At 40.6% G+C, this 21247-nt stretch overlaps 1 protein-coding gene and 1 long non-coding RNA gene across 2 annotated transcripts; one reads left to right on the plus strand and one right to left on the minus strand.

The window, feature by feature from the left end:
* Nucleotides 1-452: 452 nt before the first annotated feature.
* LOC120438618 (E3 ubiquitin-protein ligase TRIM21-like) lies at nt 453-4883 on the plus strand. The gene is made up of 2 exons (XM_039609026.1): nt 453-601; nt 2950-4883. The coding sequence occupies exon 2, from the start codon at nt 2959-2961 to the stop codon at nt 4615-4617; it is 1659 nt and encodes a 552-aa protein (XP_039464960.1). The 5' UTR covers nt 453-601; nt 2950-2958; the 3' UTR covers nt 4618-4883.
* On the minus strand, nt 936-8154 carry LOC120438703. Its single transcript, XR_005612061.1, has 3 exons — nt 7701-8154; nt 6956-7442; nt 936-1514 (listed from the first exon to the last, which is right to left on the minus strand). It is a non-coding gene; the product is annotated as an uncharacterized LOC120438703 (long non-coding RNA).
* Between the last annotated feature and the right edge of the window lie 13093 nt (nt 8155-21247).

The raw sequence follows: 21247 nt of genomic DNA on the forward strand, positions 1-21247 counted from the left end.
AGTGGCTTTGATTTGTGAGGCATTTCTTTTTGGTTTTCAGAGACGGGTTATTTAGCATTTTAGGCTGCTACGACTTTCATGGTGGAACTTATCAAGGTCTAGATTTACTGTGTATGGAGAAATTAATCGGTGTTTAGTACTTGTTGTTTGTGGTGTTTAAAGAAGTTGAATTAGTACTTGAAGTATTTTTAACAGTAGTACTTCTACTTCAGTACAGACTGTGTGTACTTTTACCACCTGTGTCTGAGACCTCCTTCAGGGTCCACCTGAAGCTCTCAGTCTGCTGTGGAAAAAGGAAATCCAGGTGAGTTTCTCCTGATCACCTGAGGCCGTCATTACTGTGAACCCACACACCACTCCTTACTCCTCCCACCCGCTGCACACAGTCACTGAGTACAGACCGGCTGATTCCTGTAAAGGGAGAGGCAGCAAAACCAGACAAACAGGTGCAGGAAGAGGTGGAGCAACACCTGAAAAACAAGACGTTTAACATCATTTTGCAGAAGTGAAAGTGTGAGAGAGCAGCAGCAGAGCTGCAGTCGAGTCCTGTTTGTCTCTAAAAGATTCACTGGAGTCCATCAGGTTTCTCTCAGCAACAGTGGTGAGTGCAGCTGATCACACTTCCTGTTTCTACACAAATCTTCACTCTGTTCACTTCATGCTGACTCATCACAGTCACACTGGATCCATAGAAATCTGCTCATGTAACCACAGATCCACTGTAGGAACATCGAGCTGCTGCTTCAGTCTCACTGTGGCTCTGCTCAGGACTGTGGACTCAGTCTGTGCTCTGGACTTCAGACTGACTCCACACTTCCTGGTTATTCATCACTTCCTGTTCCTATTAGATTGATTCTGGATCTGATTGATCATAAGGATTACAGACGTGAAAACACCTGTTTATTCTTTATTGATATAAAACCTTTGATACTTTAAACCAGCAGATTTTGGTCAGTACTTCAAAAAGTCATTCAGACATTTTACAAAGAGAGATTATCTGACTTAGTGTATCCTGTAAGAGTCACAGATGTTCCTGAATCATTCAGAAAACAGTCGATGCTGCACTTTATAACTTTGTGTGGAAACATAAATCTCGTGATTTAAACAGATGTGTTTGAATCATCCTGATAATCGAGGCTTAAATATGTCAGAGTTCACACATCAGCTGTGATGTTCAAGCTGAACTGGATCAAACATGTCATCAGACACAAACATAGATGATGGTGTTTAATCCCAAAGCTTATTTAAACAAACTGGAGGACAGAATTCCTCCTTAAATGTGATTTTGATCAACAAAATTCACTGATCTTATTTTCACACACAGGCTTTATCATGGTGACTTCTTCTCTACTAACATAAATCTTTGATCTGGACAAACAAATATATGAAATACAAAAATAAATCAATGTTTCCTGAGGATCCAGAATAATTGAATGATGTATCCCAGCGAGTGACTGGAAAAGTTCATCTTCTTCCATATCCTGAGTTTGTGAGGAGCTGTGATGTTCCAGTATCTGTGAGAGAAAACAGTTTTTAATGACGCACAAATGGACCAAATATACAGACACCACTGAATAAACATGTTCTCATAAATGCCATTAATATACTGGATCAACAGTTAATAACACATTTCTGAGGTTTATGATTCATTGTCCTCCTCACTGTCACTTCTATTGGAACAGTCACTGTTTAATATTAATGGCTCGTTGATCTGGACTTACAATAAGAAGGATTTAGTCACCAACAAGGTCGAAGTTTACTTCACAGTAATTGATGGAAAATATCCAACAAACTGATTTATTCAAGTATAAAATGATCTGGATGAATCTTGGACCTTCTGTGAAACAGTCAGAGAAACAATTTCACATCTTTTTAACGACTGTATTTATCTTCATCCCCAAAGTTATTCTGTTCATCTGGACGCTGCACTGTACAGCAGACACTACGATGTTCAGTTTGTGTTTGGGATGAACCAGTTTGTGTCTGAGTGTGTTGCTGATGTAACAGGGTCATAAATCACATTGTTATAATTACACAAAATGTGTTCTAAACCCCCAAACTGTTCCTTTTATACCTGACCTTTAGGACCTCCAAGCCTGTAGTTATGTTCAATATCAGTTAGAGCCCCTCCTCATTCTTTTCTTCTTCTTCTTTGGTGCAACCTTATAAATACAGTGTACCCCTTTGGCCTCTCCCCTTTTCTACAATTCCCCTGTGGGAGAGGTTGGTGTAATTTCTTTCCCAACACTGTAAAACGCTAATATAATTCATATTTAGCCACCTGGATGTTTCTGGTTGTGATTTTAGTTCAATTATTGTCATTGTTAAGTTTGTTGTTTTTTGTTAGAAGTGTGTAGTATGTATGTATCATAAATGTGTTTAAGGACCATAAATGCTAGCATGGATATATATACTCCTTGCTAGCTTGGAAGTTGTGGTGGGTTGAGCTAACCCTCTTCCCCATTGTTTGTATTTGGTCGTAGGAGCTGGAGTGGGCAAGCTATTTACTTGGAGGTCTTTCTTTCTTTCTTTGTTTTACCTTTTATCGTCAGGTATGTCGGATTTCATGTTGTTTTTTTTGTTTTATCAAATATGTTACGTGTAAATGCATATTTTATGTTTAGTGTAATAATAAATGCCAGCCCTTTTCTACAATTCCCCTGTGGGAGAGGAGCTGGAGTGGGCAAGCTATTTACTTGGAGGTCTTTCTTTCTTTCTTTTACCTTTTATCGTCAGACACAATGCAGAAACACACCGGTTACACTGGGTCTCCACCAGTTACTCTGAGAACTGAAGAAGCTTCTCTGATGAAACGTCTTCAAGAAACTCAAAGAAGTCCAGACGCTTTTCTTTCCAAGCTCCTCAGACTACTGACGCTTGTCTCTCTCTTTGTAAAAATGAAATTTAAAGTGAATTTTGAATCAAATGTTTCTTTTCTTTCTCCGTCAGAGTGCAGACATGTCTGCTGCCAGCAATCTGCGATCTGAAGATCAGTTTCTGTGCTCCATCTGTCTGGATGTGTTCACTGATCCAGTCACTACACCATGTGGACACAACTTCTGCAAAACCTGCATCAGTCAGCACTGGGACATGAATCAGAGCTGTCAGTGTCCCATGTGTAAAGAGACTTTCTACACTAGACCTCAGCTGAGGGTCAACACGTTGTTCTCTGAGATGGTTGCTCAGTTCAGACGTGAAGCTCTGCAGAAAGCCAGCAGCAGCAGCTCAGAGCAACAAGCTGCCAAACCAGGAGAAGTTCCCTGTGACGTCTGCACTGGAACCAGACTGAAGGCCCTGAAGTCCTGCCTGGTGTGTCAGACCTCCTACTGTCAGACTCACCTGGAGCCTCATCTGACAGTGAAAGGCCTGAAAAGACATCAGCTGATTGATGCTGTGGAGAATCTGGAAGGCAGGATGTGCACGAAGCACGATAAACTTCTGGAGCTGTTCTGTAAGACCGACCAGACATGTGTCTGCATGCTCTGCTCTGTTTTAGACCACAAGAACCACGAGTTTGTTCCTCTGAGAGAAGAATATGAAGGAAAGAAGGCAGAGCTGGAGAAGACAGAGGCTGAGATTCAGCAGATGATCCAGAAGAGACGACTGAAGATTCAGGAGATCACAGAGTCGGTGAAGATGAGTAAAGATGCTGCAGACAGACAGAAAGTAGAAGGTGTTCAGGTCTTCACTGCTCTGATGGAGTCTGTTGAGAGACGCCTGAAGGAGCTCATGAAGGAGATCGAAGACAAACAGGAAACTACAGAGAAACAGGCTGAAGGTCTCATCAAAGATCTGGAACAGGAAATCTCTGAGCTGATGGAGAGAAGCTCTGAGGTGGAGCAGCTCTCACGCTCTGAAGACCACCTCCACCTCCTCCAAAGCTTCTCCTCCCTGAAAGCTGCTCCACCCACCAAGGACTGGACAGAGGTCAGAGTTCATCCACCATCATATGAGGGGACTGTGTTGAGAGCTGTGGCTCAGCTGGAGGAGACAATCAGGAAACTCATGAAGAAGAAGCTGTTAGAGGCTGAGCTGCAGAGGGTGCAGCAGTATGAGGTGGATGTGACTCTGGATCCTGATACAGCTCATCCTGCTCTCATCCTGTCTGATGATAGAAAACAAGTGTATGATAGTGATGTGAAGAAGAAACTTCCAGACAACCCAGAGAGATTTTCTTACTGTGTTTGTGTTTTAGGAGAGCAGAGTTTCTCTTCAGGCAGATTTTACTTTGAGGTTCAGGTTAAAGGAAAGACTGCCTGGGCTTTAGGAGTGGCCACAGAGTCGATCAACAGGAAGGGAGGAATCACACTGAGACCTCAGGATGGTTTCTGGACTATAGGGCTGATAAATAGAAATAAGTACAGAGCTCTTATTGGTTCACCACTCCCCCTCTGTCTTCATCCTGGTCCTGAGAAGGTGGGGGTGTTTGTGGATTATGAAGAGGGTCTGGTCTCCTTTTATGATGTAGGTGCTGCAGCTCTGATCTACTCCTTTACTGGCTGCTCCTTCACTCACAAACTCCACCCATACTTCAGTCCCTGTAACAATGATGGAGGTAAAAACTCTGCACCTCTGATCATCTGTCCTGTCAATCAAACTGAGTCGATCAACGACTGATTTTATTTGATGAATGATTGATTTTTCTTGAAGGGACCAAATGAACATATTGAGTGTAAATCCTCTACAGTCTCCATGTTTCTATAGAATCTGATCATCAGGACTCTGATTCACACTTTGATTCTCATGGAGTTTGATTTGAACAGAAGAAAAGTTGAATCAGGAAATGTTCCCACTGATGGAGACTCGAGCTGAAGAGCAAATATCAGAGAATAAATGTCCAAAAGCTTCATTTACAATAAAGTTTGTTCAATGCTTTGAGTGAATCCAGACTCATGTGTGGCTGTTATACGGAGCATCAGAGTCCAGCTGAGTTATGTTGGATACAAACTGCTGATTTTGGCTCTGTGAGGATTTTTGTTCACTGAAAACTGATAAGACGGATAATATTCAAAGAACTCTGTAGAGATTCATGCATCCATGTTCTCCACCTGCAGGTGTGGAGGAGAAAGGTGGAGCACAGACTGCTGCATCCTTCCAGTCACATCATTTTGATGATTATATTTCCATGTTGTGATGATTTGGGTTAAAGAGAAACAGAGTTGAACGGCTGCAGTCACAGCATGAAGAAGATGCTGAAGCTGAGCTGTCAGTGAACATGTTTCACTGTGATTTGATTTGAAGAATATAAAGTGTGTGTGGCTGCTGACAGCTGCAGTCTCTGTTAGTCTGCATGTTCAACACACACACAACTTTCCCCCTGAGGCAACGATCCAGCAACAACACAAAGAACAGCTGCAGACACACACACACACACACACACACACACACACACACACACACACACACAACTTTCAGTCTGAACTCTCAAACACACAAACAAACTCAATCAATGTCAAACTGTTAAAGAACACTTTACTGTTTAAGGCAGAATTCCTCCTTCTTCAGTAAAAATGATTTGAGGTCACTACCAGTGTCTACAGTGGCTTTAGCTCAACATACTATTTACTGAAACGTGTTTTTCTTTATGCCGTACAAACTATTTTAAAAGAGCTTTGATCACAACATCTATGCAATTTTTGCCCCAATCGTTTATTCCAATTATTTTATCTGGTTTAACTAACAAAGGCTTAAAATTTTACTCTTAACCTGATTTAAACTCCTTTAATTTCTCATTAACTCAGACATTTAATTTATTTCCTTGTTTGATGTATTCGGCATCATTCAGGCTACGGCCACATGCTTTGGCATGCTCCTATCAGTGTTTTCCTTTATTTCTACGTTTACGTGTGGATAGGACGGGTATTTTTGAAATCTCTGTTTTTAAAAATACCCGTGTACATGTGGACGTAGCCCTGGTTTAATTTTTGCTGATCCTGTTTAACCTGACCTTTGACCTATTAATTTTTATTTATTTTTTTTGTCTGTCCCATTTGCTTCTTTAGCCGTCAGAATTGTTGTCTGAAGACCAACAAGGATACCAAATGGATTTATTTTGCCAAATGGATCATCATGGCATTGCCGTATTGGTCCATTTGATCAACTTTTGTTGTTATTATTTATTTTATTTTCAGTTGTTACAGATGAGACAGACATGATTGGGGGATAGGAAAGGGAGTGTGCACACTCCTCTCATTATCTCACTCCTCGGGCAACTCAGCCACCTCATCTTCGAGTGAAGTGATGCTCTGCGATCCCTCCTCTTCTTTCTTCGACTTCCCAGGTAGACTACTGGTTAGTCGTTGCACGGGTGAGAGGGTGTATTCTGCCTCTATTTCTTTTTGGTACCTGTGTTATTTAGAGATGAGCTCGTCTCCACCAACCTCTCATCGGCTACTGCACATTGAGACCAATGGAACCAGTTCTCGCCTTTCCCCATAAACTGGACCACTGTTGTGGTACAAGCCATCACTTTTGGAGCTTGGCACGCTCCCTTCATCCCTCAGGTTCTCATGTTCCAACGCTGCTGAAGGTTTAAGCCAGAGCACGTCGTACACCTCACTTGTCCTCCTCAATGTCAACGATGAATCTCTCATTGTGTTTGATCCTAATGAGCTTCATTACATGTGTGTGTGTTTATGTTAGTAAGGTTAATACATTTTCTATTTCTATGTATCCTTTCATGTACCTTCCCCCTTTTTTCTGAAACCAAATTCCATTCACTCCAAATTCTGTTTCAGAAACATCTAAATGAAAATCTCTGTCATAGTCACGCACAGCTAAACCCCAAATGCTAGCAGGTTACCATAGGCAACCACGCTGTGTGTTATTAACCCCTTCTACAAATATCCTCTTTGGATGTGTAACACTTTATGTATGATTTTGTGTTACCTCTACTGCACAATATGTTTATGTGTGGTGTCGTCTTTCCATTTACTCTAACAGTAAACTTGCATACCTCAGTGCTTGTCTTCCTCCCCCTTTTGTGGTGGTCTGGACACTTTGTCAATCCTCCACTTTCAGGCAGTCGTCTGTCTCCCTGGATTCTCTAACCCAATTTGATTCCCCACACTAAAACAGCAGCCTCTGTCCTCACCTGCTCCATTCTCTCCGTTCATCTCCCCCACTATACAGCCCAATAGCATGCAGTCTTCTTCAGCTTTGTCCCGCGTATCTCTTTGTCCCACTGTTTCTTTCATTGCCATCTTGCTCCAAACATGGCAAATGTCAAACTCCGACAGACTTCTCAAAGGTCCTTCACAGTGAGGTTGCAGCTTGCTGGAAACTCATCTCCATTCATCCAATCTAGATGGTGGATCTTCTCTTTCTGATGCCGTTTGCCCATAGTGCTGCTGGACCTCTCTGCTCAGGTCTCTGGTGTTGTCTCTTGGACTTCTGTCCACTGTTGATGTTCATGCTTGTGCTTCAGGAACTGCACTCTGTGTCTTCAGGGAGAGATTAGGTGTCACAGTCAACAAATATAACCCAGTAACTTAACCACGTAGCATATTAACTTAAACACACCACTTATTAACTTAAAATTCATCCCAAAATTAACAGCAACAAATTTTGTCATTATATTCCCTAAACCTTTACTTTTATCACTAATTACCCCAAAATCACTACGGACAATTCCCAGAAGCTCTACTGAGTGAACATTTAATTTAGCTTAATTTCCAATTCAGCAACAGGTGGTGCCTTACCTTTCTATTAAGGGCCCCCGTCCCTCAGTCGACCTGCCGGACTCCTGTCCGTCTATTTGACACCACTGGACCTCAGCCAAACCACCAACCAAAGTCCCTCCTCAAACCGGGTTTTCGGCACCAAAACTGTCATGGTTCGTAATTTGAGGTGGGGGACAAACGACTGCAAAGTCCCAGTAGATGTCAAAATAGTGATTGTATACATGTGGGGAAGGTGAGCATTATCACACTTCCAAAGCCGATCTCCCCAGAACAACAGATGAACAGTTGTATTTATAACAGTTGATGACGAGCATCATGCGTCAAAGCAGTTGGATTTACTGGAAATCCAAGTATCAATTCCCGTAATCCAAGAACATTCCAGTACATCGGACCCTGAAGACCCTTCACTCCCTACACCAGATGTTTCCTGTTATTGCTAAACGGTCACGTACACTGGACAAGTCACGTAGCAGTTTTGAGCAATACAAGTTAAGATACGGTGTGTGTATGCACAGGCCCCATCATGTGTGTCTTATCCTCAATGAACCTCTTCCGAGTCACCTGTTGCCGGGCAGATTCCCCTGCAGCAAGCTGTGCTGGGCCCACAGGCCTCCATGCTGTGATTTTATTATATGTGGTGTGTTATATTGTAAGCAGATATGGAGTCATCTTAACTTTACCTTAACTTTCTCACTTCCCCATAACTTCAGACCCTCAATTAACAACTCTCTAATAAGCAATATGGATAACATGAATACAGTTAAACCTGCAATGAAAGATCATTACGTGATTAAGCTACCACCTGAAATACAGACTTGAAATACAGACTTTAATGTAACATCAACAGCTTCAAAAGTGCTCTGATGAAATGATAATGATAAATGATGCAACAGTGATAATACTGGTTATGAATAGTAACAGTAACAGTAAAAAATATCCTCATCTCCACAACACCTGTGTGGATCAGCGCGCTTGTATACAGAAGGTTTCCCCATGTAACTGTCTGCAAGAGGGTGTGGAGGGCCATAGCCCCGTCCCCCAGGGCATGAAGCAGACATGGAGGAGATCCAGGCTCCAGACATCCAGAGGCCCCAGAGTGCGAGAGCCCAATGAGTACCACCGGAGGGGCATCCGTGCCACCCTCCTGGGAAGGGCTGAGGAGATCCCCAGACGAGGGGTCACCCAGTAGTCACGGAGCAGAAGCCAGAGGGGGCTGCACTGGCGCGCCCGCCGGCTCTGCCGGCACCCAGCTGTGCCAGAGTGAAACGAGCTGCAGGCCCCGAGGCCGGAGGTTCGAGGGCCCCCTTTGCCCCGGAAGAGGCCTGACCTATTAATTTTGACTTAACTGTACTCTTGTTTTGACCTTTGACCTACTTATTATTATTACGCCGTTTTTTTCCCCTCCCCTCCAAAATGACCTCCAACAAGAAAGCCTCATTTCTGCTGTTTAACAGTGACGAATTTTGATTCAATTAAAATCAAATTGAATCGAATCAAATCATAGATCCAATCGATCCTAGAAATCAGTGACGATACCCAGACCTAAAGCTCACTTCTAGCCTGTAATACAGTATTTGAAATTACATGGTGGTGGATAAAAAAGTGGCATTTTGTCAGAGAGATTTTACTCTATGTCAGGGGTGTCAAACTCATTTTAGTTCAGGGGCCACATGGAGAAAAGTCTATTCTCAAGTGGGCCGGACTGGTAAAATCATTGTATATATAACTTAAAAACAACAACTTTAGATTGTTTTCTTTGTTTTAATACGATCAACGTAAAAATAAAGCTAGAGCCTGTGGACAGTATGGTCAAAATAGTACAGGCACAACATAGCTATTGTTACGGGTTCGAAATTGAGGATGAGAGTAAAACAATGATAGTCCAGAAGCGGTCGTTCAAACAATTGATTTTAATGCACGCAGCGTGGAGAGGTGCAAACTGCAAAACAGTTGTACATCTCTCCCCAAAATACACTCTAGATTGCTTTTATAACATCAGGGTATTGTAACGCCCTTCTTGCGTTTACAAGCACATAATTTGCATGTACAGAACATTCATGTATTTTAAGAATTAAATGCAAACACAGAAGTTCCTCCTTGTGGCATACTCTTAAGAATATGGTGATGATCTAAGGCCTTTGAGGTCACCATGGACTGGACATCCTACCGTCACCTGTAACTAGGCAAACTCAAATACCACAAGAAGCTGAATACATTCAGGCCTTTGCTCAGCTACTATTTTACTATACCAATATACTCAGCATATGAGTTATGATACATATATATTTAACTCAATCATTTTAAAGTAGTTATAACTGCACCTGTAATAAACATGTTAATATTTGATTATGATAACCCCTATAATATAAATTATAACATAATGCCAGCAGCTTCAATAAACACTTTGATGAAATGATAATTACTGCAATGATAAGATGATGGTTATGTAAAATAATCCCTGTAATTCCACAATTCCCTCTTTTGACATTCCAATCAGGAATGTCACCACACTTCGTGTTGCATCACTCCCTGCTCGGCTCTATGGGTTCTAAGTTCATCCTATAGATGCCCTCAACCCAGCCAGGGTTCACGACCCATTACCTTTACCAACAGTCCTCTTACACAAGGAATGATACAACGACCAGCGATGACCAACATTCCCAAAAATACAGCCAATGAACATATCACTGACATAGCCACACCTTTCCATTGTCCAAACACAGATGTCATCCAGGACGCCAGCGGATTTTCGATACCTGAGTGCTCATGCATTGTTTTAGACAAAATCTTCAGACCCACCAGAGCTCAGGTTACTGAGCCATCTGGGGCAGTATTAATAGGGATAAAAGTGCAGCACATGTCTCACGTCAAGGGTCATTTGATTTTACACTCCCATCAGCAAACTCGAACCCAATTGTTCTTCCAACCCCATCATGGCGTCCCTGGTGAGGTTAGAGAGTCTCAGCAGGTTTTAGTGAACCTAATGCGGTCAAAATTTTGATTAGGCGTTACCCAAAGAAATATACTCTCAAATCCTGCAGCTATCAGATTTACCAGCTTGTACTGTCTGGAACTCCCTAGGCACTCCTATGGAGTCTACCCAGGTCGGTGAGTTTAGGCGAGGATCATAAACATGTGTACCCTAGGTCCCTCTTTTGGCCAAAATCTGTCTCTTATGTCTGGCAGCTAAAGTTCGCGAGTTGTGTTATGGAATAGTCTTTACCTGGTTTCTAATCAGCATGAGTGGAGCTCCCAGTCGCTCTGTAGACAAACGTGGCCTGGCTAAAGCACAGGCAACATAATCAGATACATGTTGTTCTCTAGCATTTTGAGCCACCCAATCAAGCCAGAGGTTACTGTCCTTGAAACCAGTGACACGCTCGATTAAATCCTTAAGCTCCAGTCTAGAGTAATCTGTGGTCAGAAGTACTCTCTGTTTTGGTTCCTGTTGCTTTTGAGCTACTGCTCTCAAAGTTAGCATCTGATCAGTCAGAATGGTGATAGAACTTTCTGCGAGCGGCTTAGACTTTGGATCAACTAAATTTACCTAAGCATATCATGGGGTGATTGCAGACCTGTACATCATACGCTCTCCAACTACTATTAGCTCCTGTACACTTAATGACGTTACACAAATCAAACGTGAATGAGCTGGTAGACCCTTTAACATAATTCAACTCTATGCCATTATTCCTGCTGAGACACTCATCACCTTTACCTGACACCTCGCGCTTTTGTCTTTTTACCGATCCCGTTTTAGCAACTACAGTCTCAGGAAGTGCTGGACTGGACTGGCCTCCGTGTTCAGACAAGGGGTCTGGAGTACCCTGCAAAATATAAACAGTAAACAACACAGCCATGGTTAATATCATTGCATACAATAAACATGTAGTGGTAAGGAACATTTTAATAAGTTTCTTCTCATTACGTGTCTCTGATTCACGTGTTTGCATCATGTTATATAAACTTTGTATCCTGGAAAGAAACTCCCCTGCTTTTGTGGAGTCCTCAATTTGTCACCGCTCCTTTCTGTTGGCGACCTTCTCAACTGCTGCTCTTCTCTCTTCGGCCCCCTGACTCGGCAAATCAGACAATAACCTCCTGTCCTCTAGGTGGTCTAGTAATAAACACCAGCCCCCACTTGAAAACCCTTCATGCTTAAATGATCTCCGCTCCTCTTCTGGGTCCCTCTCTAGTGGAAATCTTCTCCTGTAAGGGATAAAAACAAACAGCCTCTCTCTGCTACACCTTACTAACCTACTGTGTTCGTCTAAGGTTCCTGTCATTATTCAAAATTGGTTCACAATATCATATCAGGCAAAATGATAAACCCTACTGCCACGTCTGCTTTGTTAAACTCTTCAGTTAGACTCTGTACCGGTTTGCCAATCTGTGTGTACATGCCTCTACACTTTTAATGTCTAAATGCACATCTGGATGTATGTGCACTTGTATGTCTATCTGCATCTATGAGTCAGTGGTTTTTCAGAAAAAAAGGCGTTAAAGTGAAGGATGTTTCCTGACTATTAACTCCTGATACTGGAGGGACTTTCCGGGTTGCCCAACCTCTTAGGTTTGGCCTTTTACACTTTTACTAAAGAAATTTTTAACAGAGCCCAAAGAGATTTTTATTTTGCTCCTGTGCTTGACAGGATAAGGGAAGTTGTTTTTTGTTTCGTTTTGAAATTCTTCCCTTCTGTGTGTGTGTCTACATAGGTAAGCATATTATAATCAACATAACATCCCTGATTTGCAAATTATTTTCTGCCCCCGCTGCAGGGCAACATCCTACATCATGTGGTGGTGAGTCTATGTTGGCTAGTTTAATGCAGATATGTAACAATTGCTTCATTACATTGCCCACTCAGAGTTGCGCAGTTTCAATGTATGTGGAGAGTTCAATACACATTTCTTGGCTAATTATTTTCCCAATAAAAGTGAAATCACACATTGCATTTGATTTCACTTATATATTATCATGTTCTGGGCTCTATCCATTATATTAACTTTCTTCAATCTCAATACTCTTTATGTGTGTGAGCAACGCTTTTAGTTTTATTAAACACAACCCCAGTAAAATACACACCCTCCCCATGTCAGCCTGACTCTCCGCTAAAAAGCACACTTCAAAGTTTTCTATCTGGATTTACGCCTCTTTTGGCCTCAAGCATATACATAACATGCAAAGGTTACTGTTAATGCCCGTTAGACAAGTTTCCATTATCTACAACATTTTGTTTCACCCGGCTCACCTTCACACATTTCCTGTTCACTTATTGCATATTTATCTTTAACACCTTTTACCTCAGTAGTTGCTAAGCAGAAACAAAGCAACCTGTGTTGCACCTTTACCCTGTAAAATAAACCCCTGTCATGTTTGTGTCTGTAAGCATGTTTTGCATTCATTCATTACACTCCACGCCATTCCTGCAAATTAGGAGCTGTAAAGTTGAAAGCTGCATCAAGTCCAGGCCTTTGGCCTGGCCTATATATAAATCATGTGTGTTTGTAAGCGTGCGTGCAATTAACCTGCTATGTTCTCATCTTCCCTCAACATGTATCACCTGGACACTCTCACCAGTGAAGCTTAAAACCCTTTTGGACGGAACATCAACTCTAAACAAGCACAGTTACGCATTTGTGTATAAATGAACTCAACCTGTAAATAGAGACATCACTGTTATGACCAACATCAACCTCTGCACAGCTCAGACGCCAGTTGCAAGAGCTCTCTAACATTAGAATCATCAACTGTGACTTATATAGTGTTATTTCGGTACTTTATACTTCACACATTTTTGAACGTTGTTTATATGGGGAGTTCCTCTTTTTGTGTCTATATTTATTAATATGCCTTGTGCACTAAAGCTTCCTGTTTTTCAACCTGGCTGAGCACTTGTTTGGGGGTAAAAACTGGCCTTGCTCCACAAGCCTTCATTATTAAAGCACATAAAACAAGATATTGAGCAGATACACATTAAAAATATTTCATATATACAGGGAAAAACCCAACAATCCACATTTCACTATTTTGTTCTTTGGTTCAGATTTGGATTCTGTATTGTTCTTTATTTGTTATTATTTATATTCAGATTGTTTTTTGCTAGTCTTGGTTTGTTGTTGTCTGTTTGGGAGCTGACATAGTCTCTATAAATAAACTTCTTTTGGTGGAGTAGCATCAGGAGAGAAGCTCCAGAGAGGCATATAACAAAAGAGATCTCCTCAACGTGTTGTATATTTTTAATATTTCCTTATTATTTTATCATAAAATAAATCAACCAAATAACTTAAGCTGTGTGACAGCACCTTGCGTTTACGCCAGGCTGTGAGCTGCCCTGAAGCTACACCCCCTTTTACCCCATTTACTTTCTCAATCTTAGTTTAAACTATTCCTGACCTTCTCCTTCTCTCGTCTGATCATCTCAAGTACGTCCTGTACCAAATTTGCTTCCTCTTTTCAAGTCCCACATTTAATTACAAGCTCCAACACATTTGCCCTATATGGCTGTTCCGACGTGTTTCCTGTCAACTTAACAGAGTTATTCTCAAAACTCAGAGCTGAAGTTCCCCTTTTTCTAAGTCTGTATGTTCTACAAGAGAGCAAGTCGGTAAACAAGTTTATCATCACAAAGGTTGTTAGGTAAAGGTCACGTCGACATTTGCTTAGTAGCCCTAAAAGAGCACATTTCATGTAGCTAATCGCATATATTAACACCCTCCTTTTTGTGACACATCTCATGTGTTACAAACTCAAAATCCTTCACTCAGGTTAGGCAATTAAAAGAAAAATGTAGTCCTATCATATTATGTATAAATGCTCCGGAGCTTCAAACCTGTGTTTAAGGAATGAAATCAACTTAATCATCATGTCAAAATCCCTTCTTGGCTCCATCCACAGCCTGCATCCTTGAAACGTCCTACAAACAAAAGCCTGTGTGTTAACCAGAACATCACCTTTTATACTCAGTTTCTCCACTTATGATCCAACCTGTGTTATAAAAGAAAAGTTAAAACAGAACAATTATCAGTCATGTGTCCAACCTTAGTCCAGTCTTTTGTCAGTGTCCAGTCGGTCCAACCTATGGTCTGCCTGGTCCGTCCATTCACCTGTCCATTCCCACACATTCACTCACACGCATTAACATCTGGTAGTGGTAAACGTCCGCACAAATAATCAGATTTCCACTTTCAGTAAACTCAGTTAATTTATATAATCATTTATTTTCTTTTTAGTTGTTTCTAGGAAAATATTTCTTTATACTTTTGGACTGGATTGGCTCGCTGCAATCCTTTTAGACAGGGACCCACAATCTGACCCATTGTAATTCGGAAAAGGTCCCCTTACTTTTTGTTCTCCTGAGACTATTGTCAGCGCTGTTATTCATTGTTGTCTTTTGCAGGCCTGCTTAGAACAAAAATGAGAAAAAAGAGAGCTGAGTATTAGCTCATCAAAGTACCAAACAAAATCACCTGACAGGTTTTTTCTTTATAAGTGCACTGTTACAAAACTCCTTAAACATGTCCATGTTTATTAAAACTCCCTCTTTAAAAATAAAACAACAACCTCAAAAATCTTCAACAATCTTAAATTTCACCCATAGAACACACCCAAAACGTAAAAAGTTACACCGTTTCGTACACAATATCCCCCTTTAAGCACTTCACCAAACTCACATTCAACCTTAACATATAAGCACGTTCTCACAATATGTCAACACTAATTTATAAACCTCTTAATCAAATTTGCACCTCCTAACAATCTACCCCTCCTTTAAGGCCTCAATCACACACACACAGCAAGCTCCTCTGTCCACATTCACACGAGCTCTCAAACTTTTTGCATACTCAGCCATATCTCAACAATTTAACTTGGCGAACGAAATACATGATTACACTTCATCACATTATTTAATTATTGTCAGTTTCTTCCTATACTAATCCCTTGTTTTGATCAATCAGTGCAAAGCACTCCTAAGTCACACTTTTAAACTAGTTTAATCAGTTTATTCAACATTCACACCATTCTATCACTCATACAAGTAGCAAGCCGATCTTCATTGCGTATGTTTGTGTGTGCTATTTTGCATATATGGCTTCACAGTCTCACAGACACTTTCCCATTCTCCAGTTAAAGAGTCAGTTTTCTCCGTCCCCCAATCACTAACCCAAACTTTACTTCCCCACCTTAAATCACAGCCCTCCTGGTCTTCCACCACCAGTTAGGGCTTGCTGTCAGGTTCCTGGACACTGTAAACAATTCAACCAGAAACTTGCCTTAACATATCCATTCATGTTAACCTGTACTTTCGTCCGACTCCTGCATCTGGAGAATTGGTCTGGGTCTGCTGTACTCCTGAAAATAACAAACTAAAACATTTTCATTATTATCACGGACGCCTAAACGACCCATTTCTCTTTTTCTAGTCAAAAATACCAATTATGTCATGTATGTAAGCGTGTTCTTCCTTGCGTTATGTGGTCATGTAAATGCAGTGTCAGCTGTTTTCTTCATTGCGTGCCAGGTGATCATCTTAATTAAGTGTAAGCAGTTTCTTCATTGCATAAGTGTAAGCTGCTTCTTCATTGCATCCTTATGTATTCATTGCATTTTCATGTATTCATATTTAATTTATGCATCTTTTCACTGAGCTCTACATTCAAACTATCTCACTTCTGATTCGTTTCAAAAATAATCTCACATGTAACAATTTGTATATGTGTGTTTTCTATTCATTAATATAATTGTCAGTTTTTTATTATATTTACCTTTTCTATTCTTTACCTCTTTGTTGTGATGTGGTGGACATCCCTAAACTATCCCGAGTTCAGGGTTCAATTTCAATCCAATCATCTCCTATCTTCTCGCAGTCAAACCCGTCCAGCTTCATCTCTCACTGGTCCTTTTCCATTCACAGTGTCCTGTTCGGGCTTCAGAGCCCCAGCAAACACAGTCTGTTTCTCCTCTGTTTTGATCTTTCAGTATTTCCTCTTCCTTCAGTCTTATTTTCATTTGCTCTGTTTTCTTCTCCATTCATCTTTTCAGTCTTTTCTTCCAAGATTGCTCCAAGCTTGGCAAATATGACAGTCAGTGCCTTCAAGCAGACATATCACGCTGTTCTTCACCAGCATGCATGTTGCATCACGTGCTTTCTTCCATGCTGCTGGACTCATCAGTCGTTGTCAGTGTTACTGCTTTCGCCTGCACTGTCTTTTAGCTTCCGTTACTTCTTCACGTCCACGATGTTCTATCGGTCTTCATCAGGAAATTGACTGTCCTTTGCGTTTCTTCTCGGGGTCAAGGACAAAGTGAGAGCTCAAGCTGCACAATTTCAAGCCAAAGACTGGCTTATTTTCTCCCAATTCTTTTAATCTACTTTTCTGCTGCTGAACTCAAGGTTCCAATGTTGAGAGAGTCCACCTGTATTGGCACACTAAAGCATATAATTAGTATCATCTTCATTTTTATCTTAAAACCTCCCTTTTTGCTTCATCTGCCCAGAGTTAAATCTCTCTCCCTACTCTGGGTGCACACTTGTCACCGTGAGGTTCCCTTTTATGGGCATGCATTTCCTGTCCCAGACACACACACGGTTTCCTGTTTCTACAGCTTCGGCAGAGACTTCCTTTTAATTTCACAGTCTACAAATAATCAGTAATTCTACTAAATCTTTATCTAAAAACAATATGCCTTCATTTCACTCACACACATTTTAATAGCGCTCTTTCACACATCAGGACAACTAACACTTCTCCACACACATCACCATTCTTTAGGTCAGTTTTGTAGCATCAGTCACACAATCATTTCTTGAGTGGGTGTAGTAAGTGCACATACTTATGTGTTTTTAAACAGAAAAATAAACTCAACCTCTCATAACATCACTCAAGGTCAAATATCTCCATAGCCCCAAAAGTAAGCATATTATTTCCCTAGTCAAAAGTCAAACCGTTACTCACAGTAATTTTTAATCTCACAGCCTTTGTATTTTGAGTCATGGTCAGTGGCCCCTATTTCACAGCAAACACGCACCTCTGTTTCAACCAGCCCTGTCTGACCATCCGTTATTGGAGTCAACACAAGACTAAACGTAAAGCCAGTCATATCTCTGCTATCTTCTTCCAAAACTCCATGGTCTGTTTCCTCCATGGAGTGTACAGGTTACATTACAAAACTACATTTGAAAGCCAATCGCACACATGCAAAATGAGACAGACATGTATCATAAAGTAGTCATCGTATTTAACAACCGTAATGCCAACAAAGTAGAAATAAAAGCAATTCTTCCCTTAAAACACCAATATACGTCGTCCTTCACCCAGGCTCTGCAGTCAGTCATTAGCCACTCATTAGTAAACAGGAAATGTCACTCGAAATAAGTCACAGGCATCTCATTTACATAGACACAGACACACTCTCAAAATAACCAGCCTGCTGCAGCGCCCGTGGCAGACAGAGCCTATATACAAACATAGAAATTATAACACAGAGACGTCTGATAAATTAAATAATATTTACAAGGCCTTAAATTGCACAACCTACATAATTTAGACAAAATTTGAATTAACCCTCCAAGGGACAAACTCTAAGTTTTTGATCATCAATGACAGTCTCAGTTCCAAACTGTATCTGCTCTAATCCCTAAATATCCTAAGTAAATTTAAAAGCGTCCAACGCCCAAGCTCCAAGCTTTACTACCCAAAAAAAGTGCAAACACCGTTCCAAACGGTCAACTGATCCAATCAGTAGCTATTTTGGACCGTCCCCAGTTGTCCACGATTGCCAATCGAACTATCCCGTCCAACGGAAAATCCTGAGCATCCTCAGGAAATTGGGAGCGTCACCTCCGAACAATGCACTTTCTTAGAACTTCCCACAGTTCCGTTCTACAGAAATTTACTTGTATTTTAAAGACATCCTATGAAACCACAAAACCGACTGTATTGATGTCCAAGCCCAGCTTTATATTCAATTACAACTGTATGACCATATACAGATTTCAAATGACCTATATCCTAAATTCAGTAGTCCAACTACTTTAACTTGTCCTTTTCCTATTTCCGTTACTTTTACCTATTCCTATTTAGTAGTCCAACTACTTTAAATTCTCTTTCCTTAGCAGTCCAACTGCATTTCCTTTAATCAGTACTGTCACTTAACCTTACATTATCATTACTTCAACTTCAATTCTCATGAGATTTTCACCAAAATCAAAACAGACCTTTACCAGTAATTTTCAGTGAGTAGACTTTCAATTTTGTCAGAACCAATTCAGCACTGTTTGGAAATAATTCAACAGGTAGTGCCTTACCTTTGAATAAGCCGGCTTATGTCCACTCACTTCGACCACTGACTCGTGTCTGCCTGTTTGAGCACCTTGGACCCTCTCAGTCTCATTCTCCAACTTTCTCTCCCTCAACCTCGGCCAATGCACCAAATGTTACGGGTTCGAAATTGAGGATGAGAGTAAAACAATGATAGTCCAGAAGCGGTCGTTCAAACAATTGATTTTAATGCACGCAGCGTGGAGAGGTGCAAACTGCAAAACAGTTGTACATCTCTCCCCAAAATACACTCTAGATTGCTTTTATAACATCAGGGTATTGTAACGCCCCTTCTTGCGTTTACAAGCACATAATTTGCATGTACAGAACATTCATGTATTTTAAGAATTAAATGCAAACACAGAAGTTCCTCCTTGTGGCATACTCTTAAGAATATGGTGATGATCTAAGGCCTTTGAGGTCACCATGGACTGGACATCCTTCCGTCACCTGTAACTAAGCAAACTCAAATACCACAAGAAGCTGAATACATTCAGGCCTTTGCTCAGCTACTATTTTACTATACCAATATACTCAGCATATGAGTTATGATACATATATATTTAACTCAATCATTTTAAAGTAGTTATAACTGCACCTGTAATAAACATGTTAATATTTGATTATGATAACCCCTATAATATAAATTATAACATAATGCCAGCAGCTTCAATAAACACTTTGATGAAATGATAATTAATGCAATGATAAGATGATGGTTATGTAAAATAATCCCTGTAATTCCACACTATTAATCATAAAACACCTCAAGTTATTTGAAAATTCTGAGGACAAAGAACACACAAACACACAGTGCCTCAGTGATTCACAGAAGTATATCACAGAACTACATCAGGGTGTCTCATGCAGCACTTTCAGTGGGGTTGCATAGTTTATTTGACTCCTGATACCTGGCATCTTTTAGCTTTCACCAGCTCAGCATTCCTTTATATTTTTAAAAAAATATAAATGTCATCGATAGTGACATACAACACCACTCTTTTTTTCCACTTCTTAAAGCAGAAAGACGCGCTCAAAACCTGAATTTTTGGCTTTACTTTGTTCAATGCTCAAAAATGAAAAAAGGGCGTCACCTTGTGGAGAAATAAAAAATTACATTTTAAAGGCCGGGACTCCAGAATGTTACCCTGGCTTTGAGGATGCGGCTACAAATAGTTCTAATGATGGTGCATTGAAAAAAAAAAGTTTATAATGTGTTTCAATGGGGCACAAATCGACCACTAGGACCAATAGTGTAAGTTTATTCGTAGCTTAGCCACTGAAGCTAATTTAAGGAAGTCAGACTGAAATTTTAAAATAAAATGTAACAAAACTTTTTTTGGAAAATTTGGCTAAATTCCATTCAACACAGTGCAAATGGCTTGGATTTGAAAAACACAAAAGCCGATTTAGATTGTTTACTAAAATGGAGAGGTTTTTTATATTGTCTGTTGATTTTTTTGTTTTTAATTGTTTGTGGTTTTGCAGGCCTAAACTTTCTTTCAGTGTGAACCTGCTGATTTGGGTCTGAAGAACAAACTGATCAGAGATTAAATGGTCATATGACCAATGACCCTATGACCTGCACTGCAGCAAACTGCACTGATTGGTCACTGTTCCCATAGATCAACCATCAGCAGCGCCTTCTAGTGGTGGAAACGGAGATAATACATGTGCTAAAATGAGGTGCTCAGCAATGAGGCAGATGTGAAAAAACTCACAGCACAGACAGACACTCTATCTTAACCTCCTAAGACCTGAATTCTTCCACTGCATACATTTTTAATTTCTCTTTGATATTTGGACATATTGGGGCCCAACGTAAAAACAAAGAATTTCCAGATTTTCTTTTTGACTTCTTTTTGTTTCTAAAAAAAATGAGAGCCACATATGAGCATAATCGTTTAAAATTTTGACAGAACAGTAGCAGTATAATGTCCTTGTAAGTTGATATCAGGCCCTTGTACAGCAAAATTCAGTATTTTGGTCTAAATAACCCAAAATGTGATGTCCATATATGTGGACGTCAGGTCCTAGGAGGTTAAAATCCTCTCTGCGGGTTCCGTGATGCCATCACCTCCACAACACCACAGGTCTGATCCCTGATGTCCCACATTATACAGAGCATACATCAGCACAGGGAGTTAATGGAATTACTCCAACAGCAGCACAGAGTGCAACTATCCACTGTGAAGGTCCCATTAATGCTGAGCCATATCTGCAGGTTTAGGAGAACATTTACT

This window comes from Oreochromis aureus, linkage group 3, assembly GCF_013358895.1.
Source record: "Oreochromis aureus strain Israel breed Guangdong linkage group 3, ZZ_aureus, whole genome shotgun sequence".
In the NCBI taxonomy this organism is placed as follows: domain Eukaryota; kingdom Metazoa; phylum Chordata; class Actinopteri; order Cichliformes; family Cichlidae; genus Oreochromis; species Oreochromis aureus.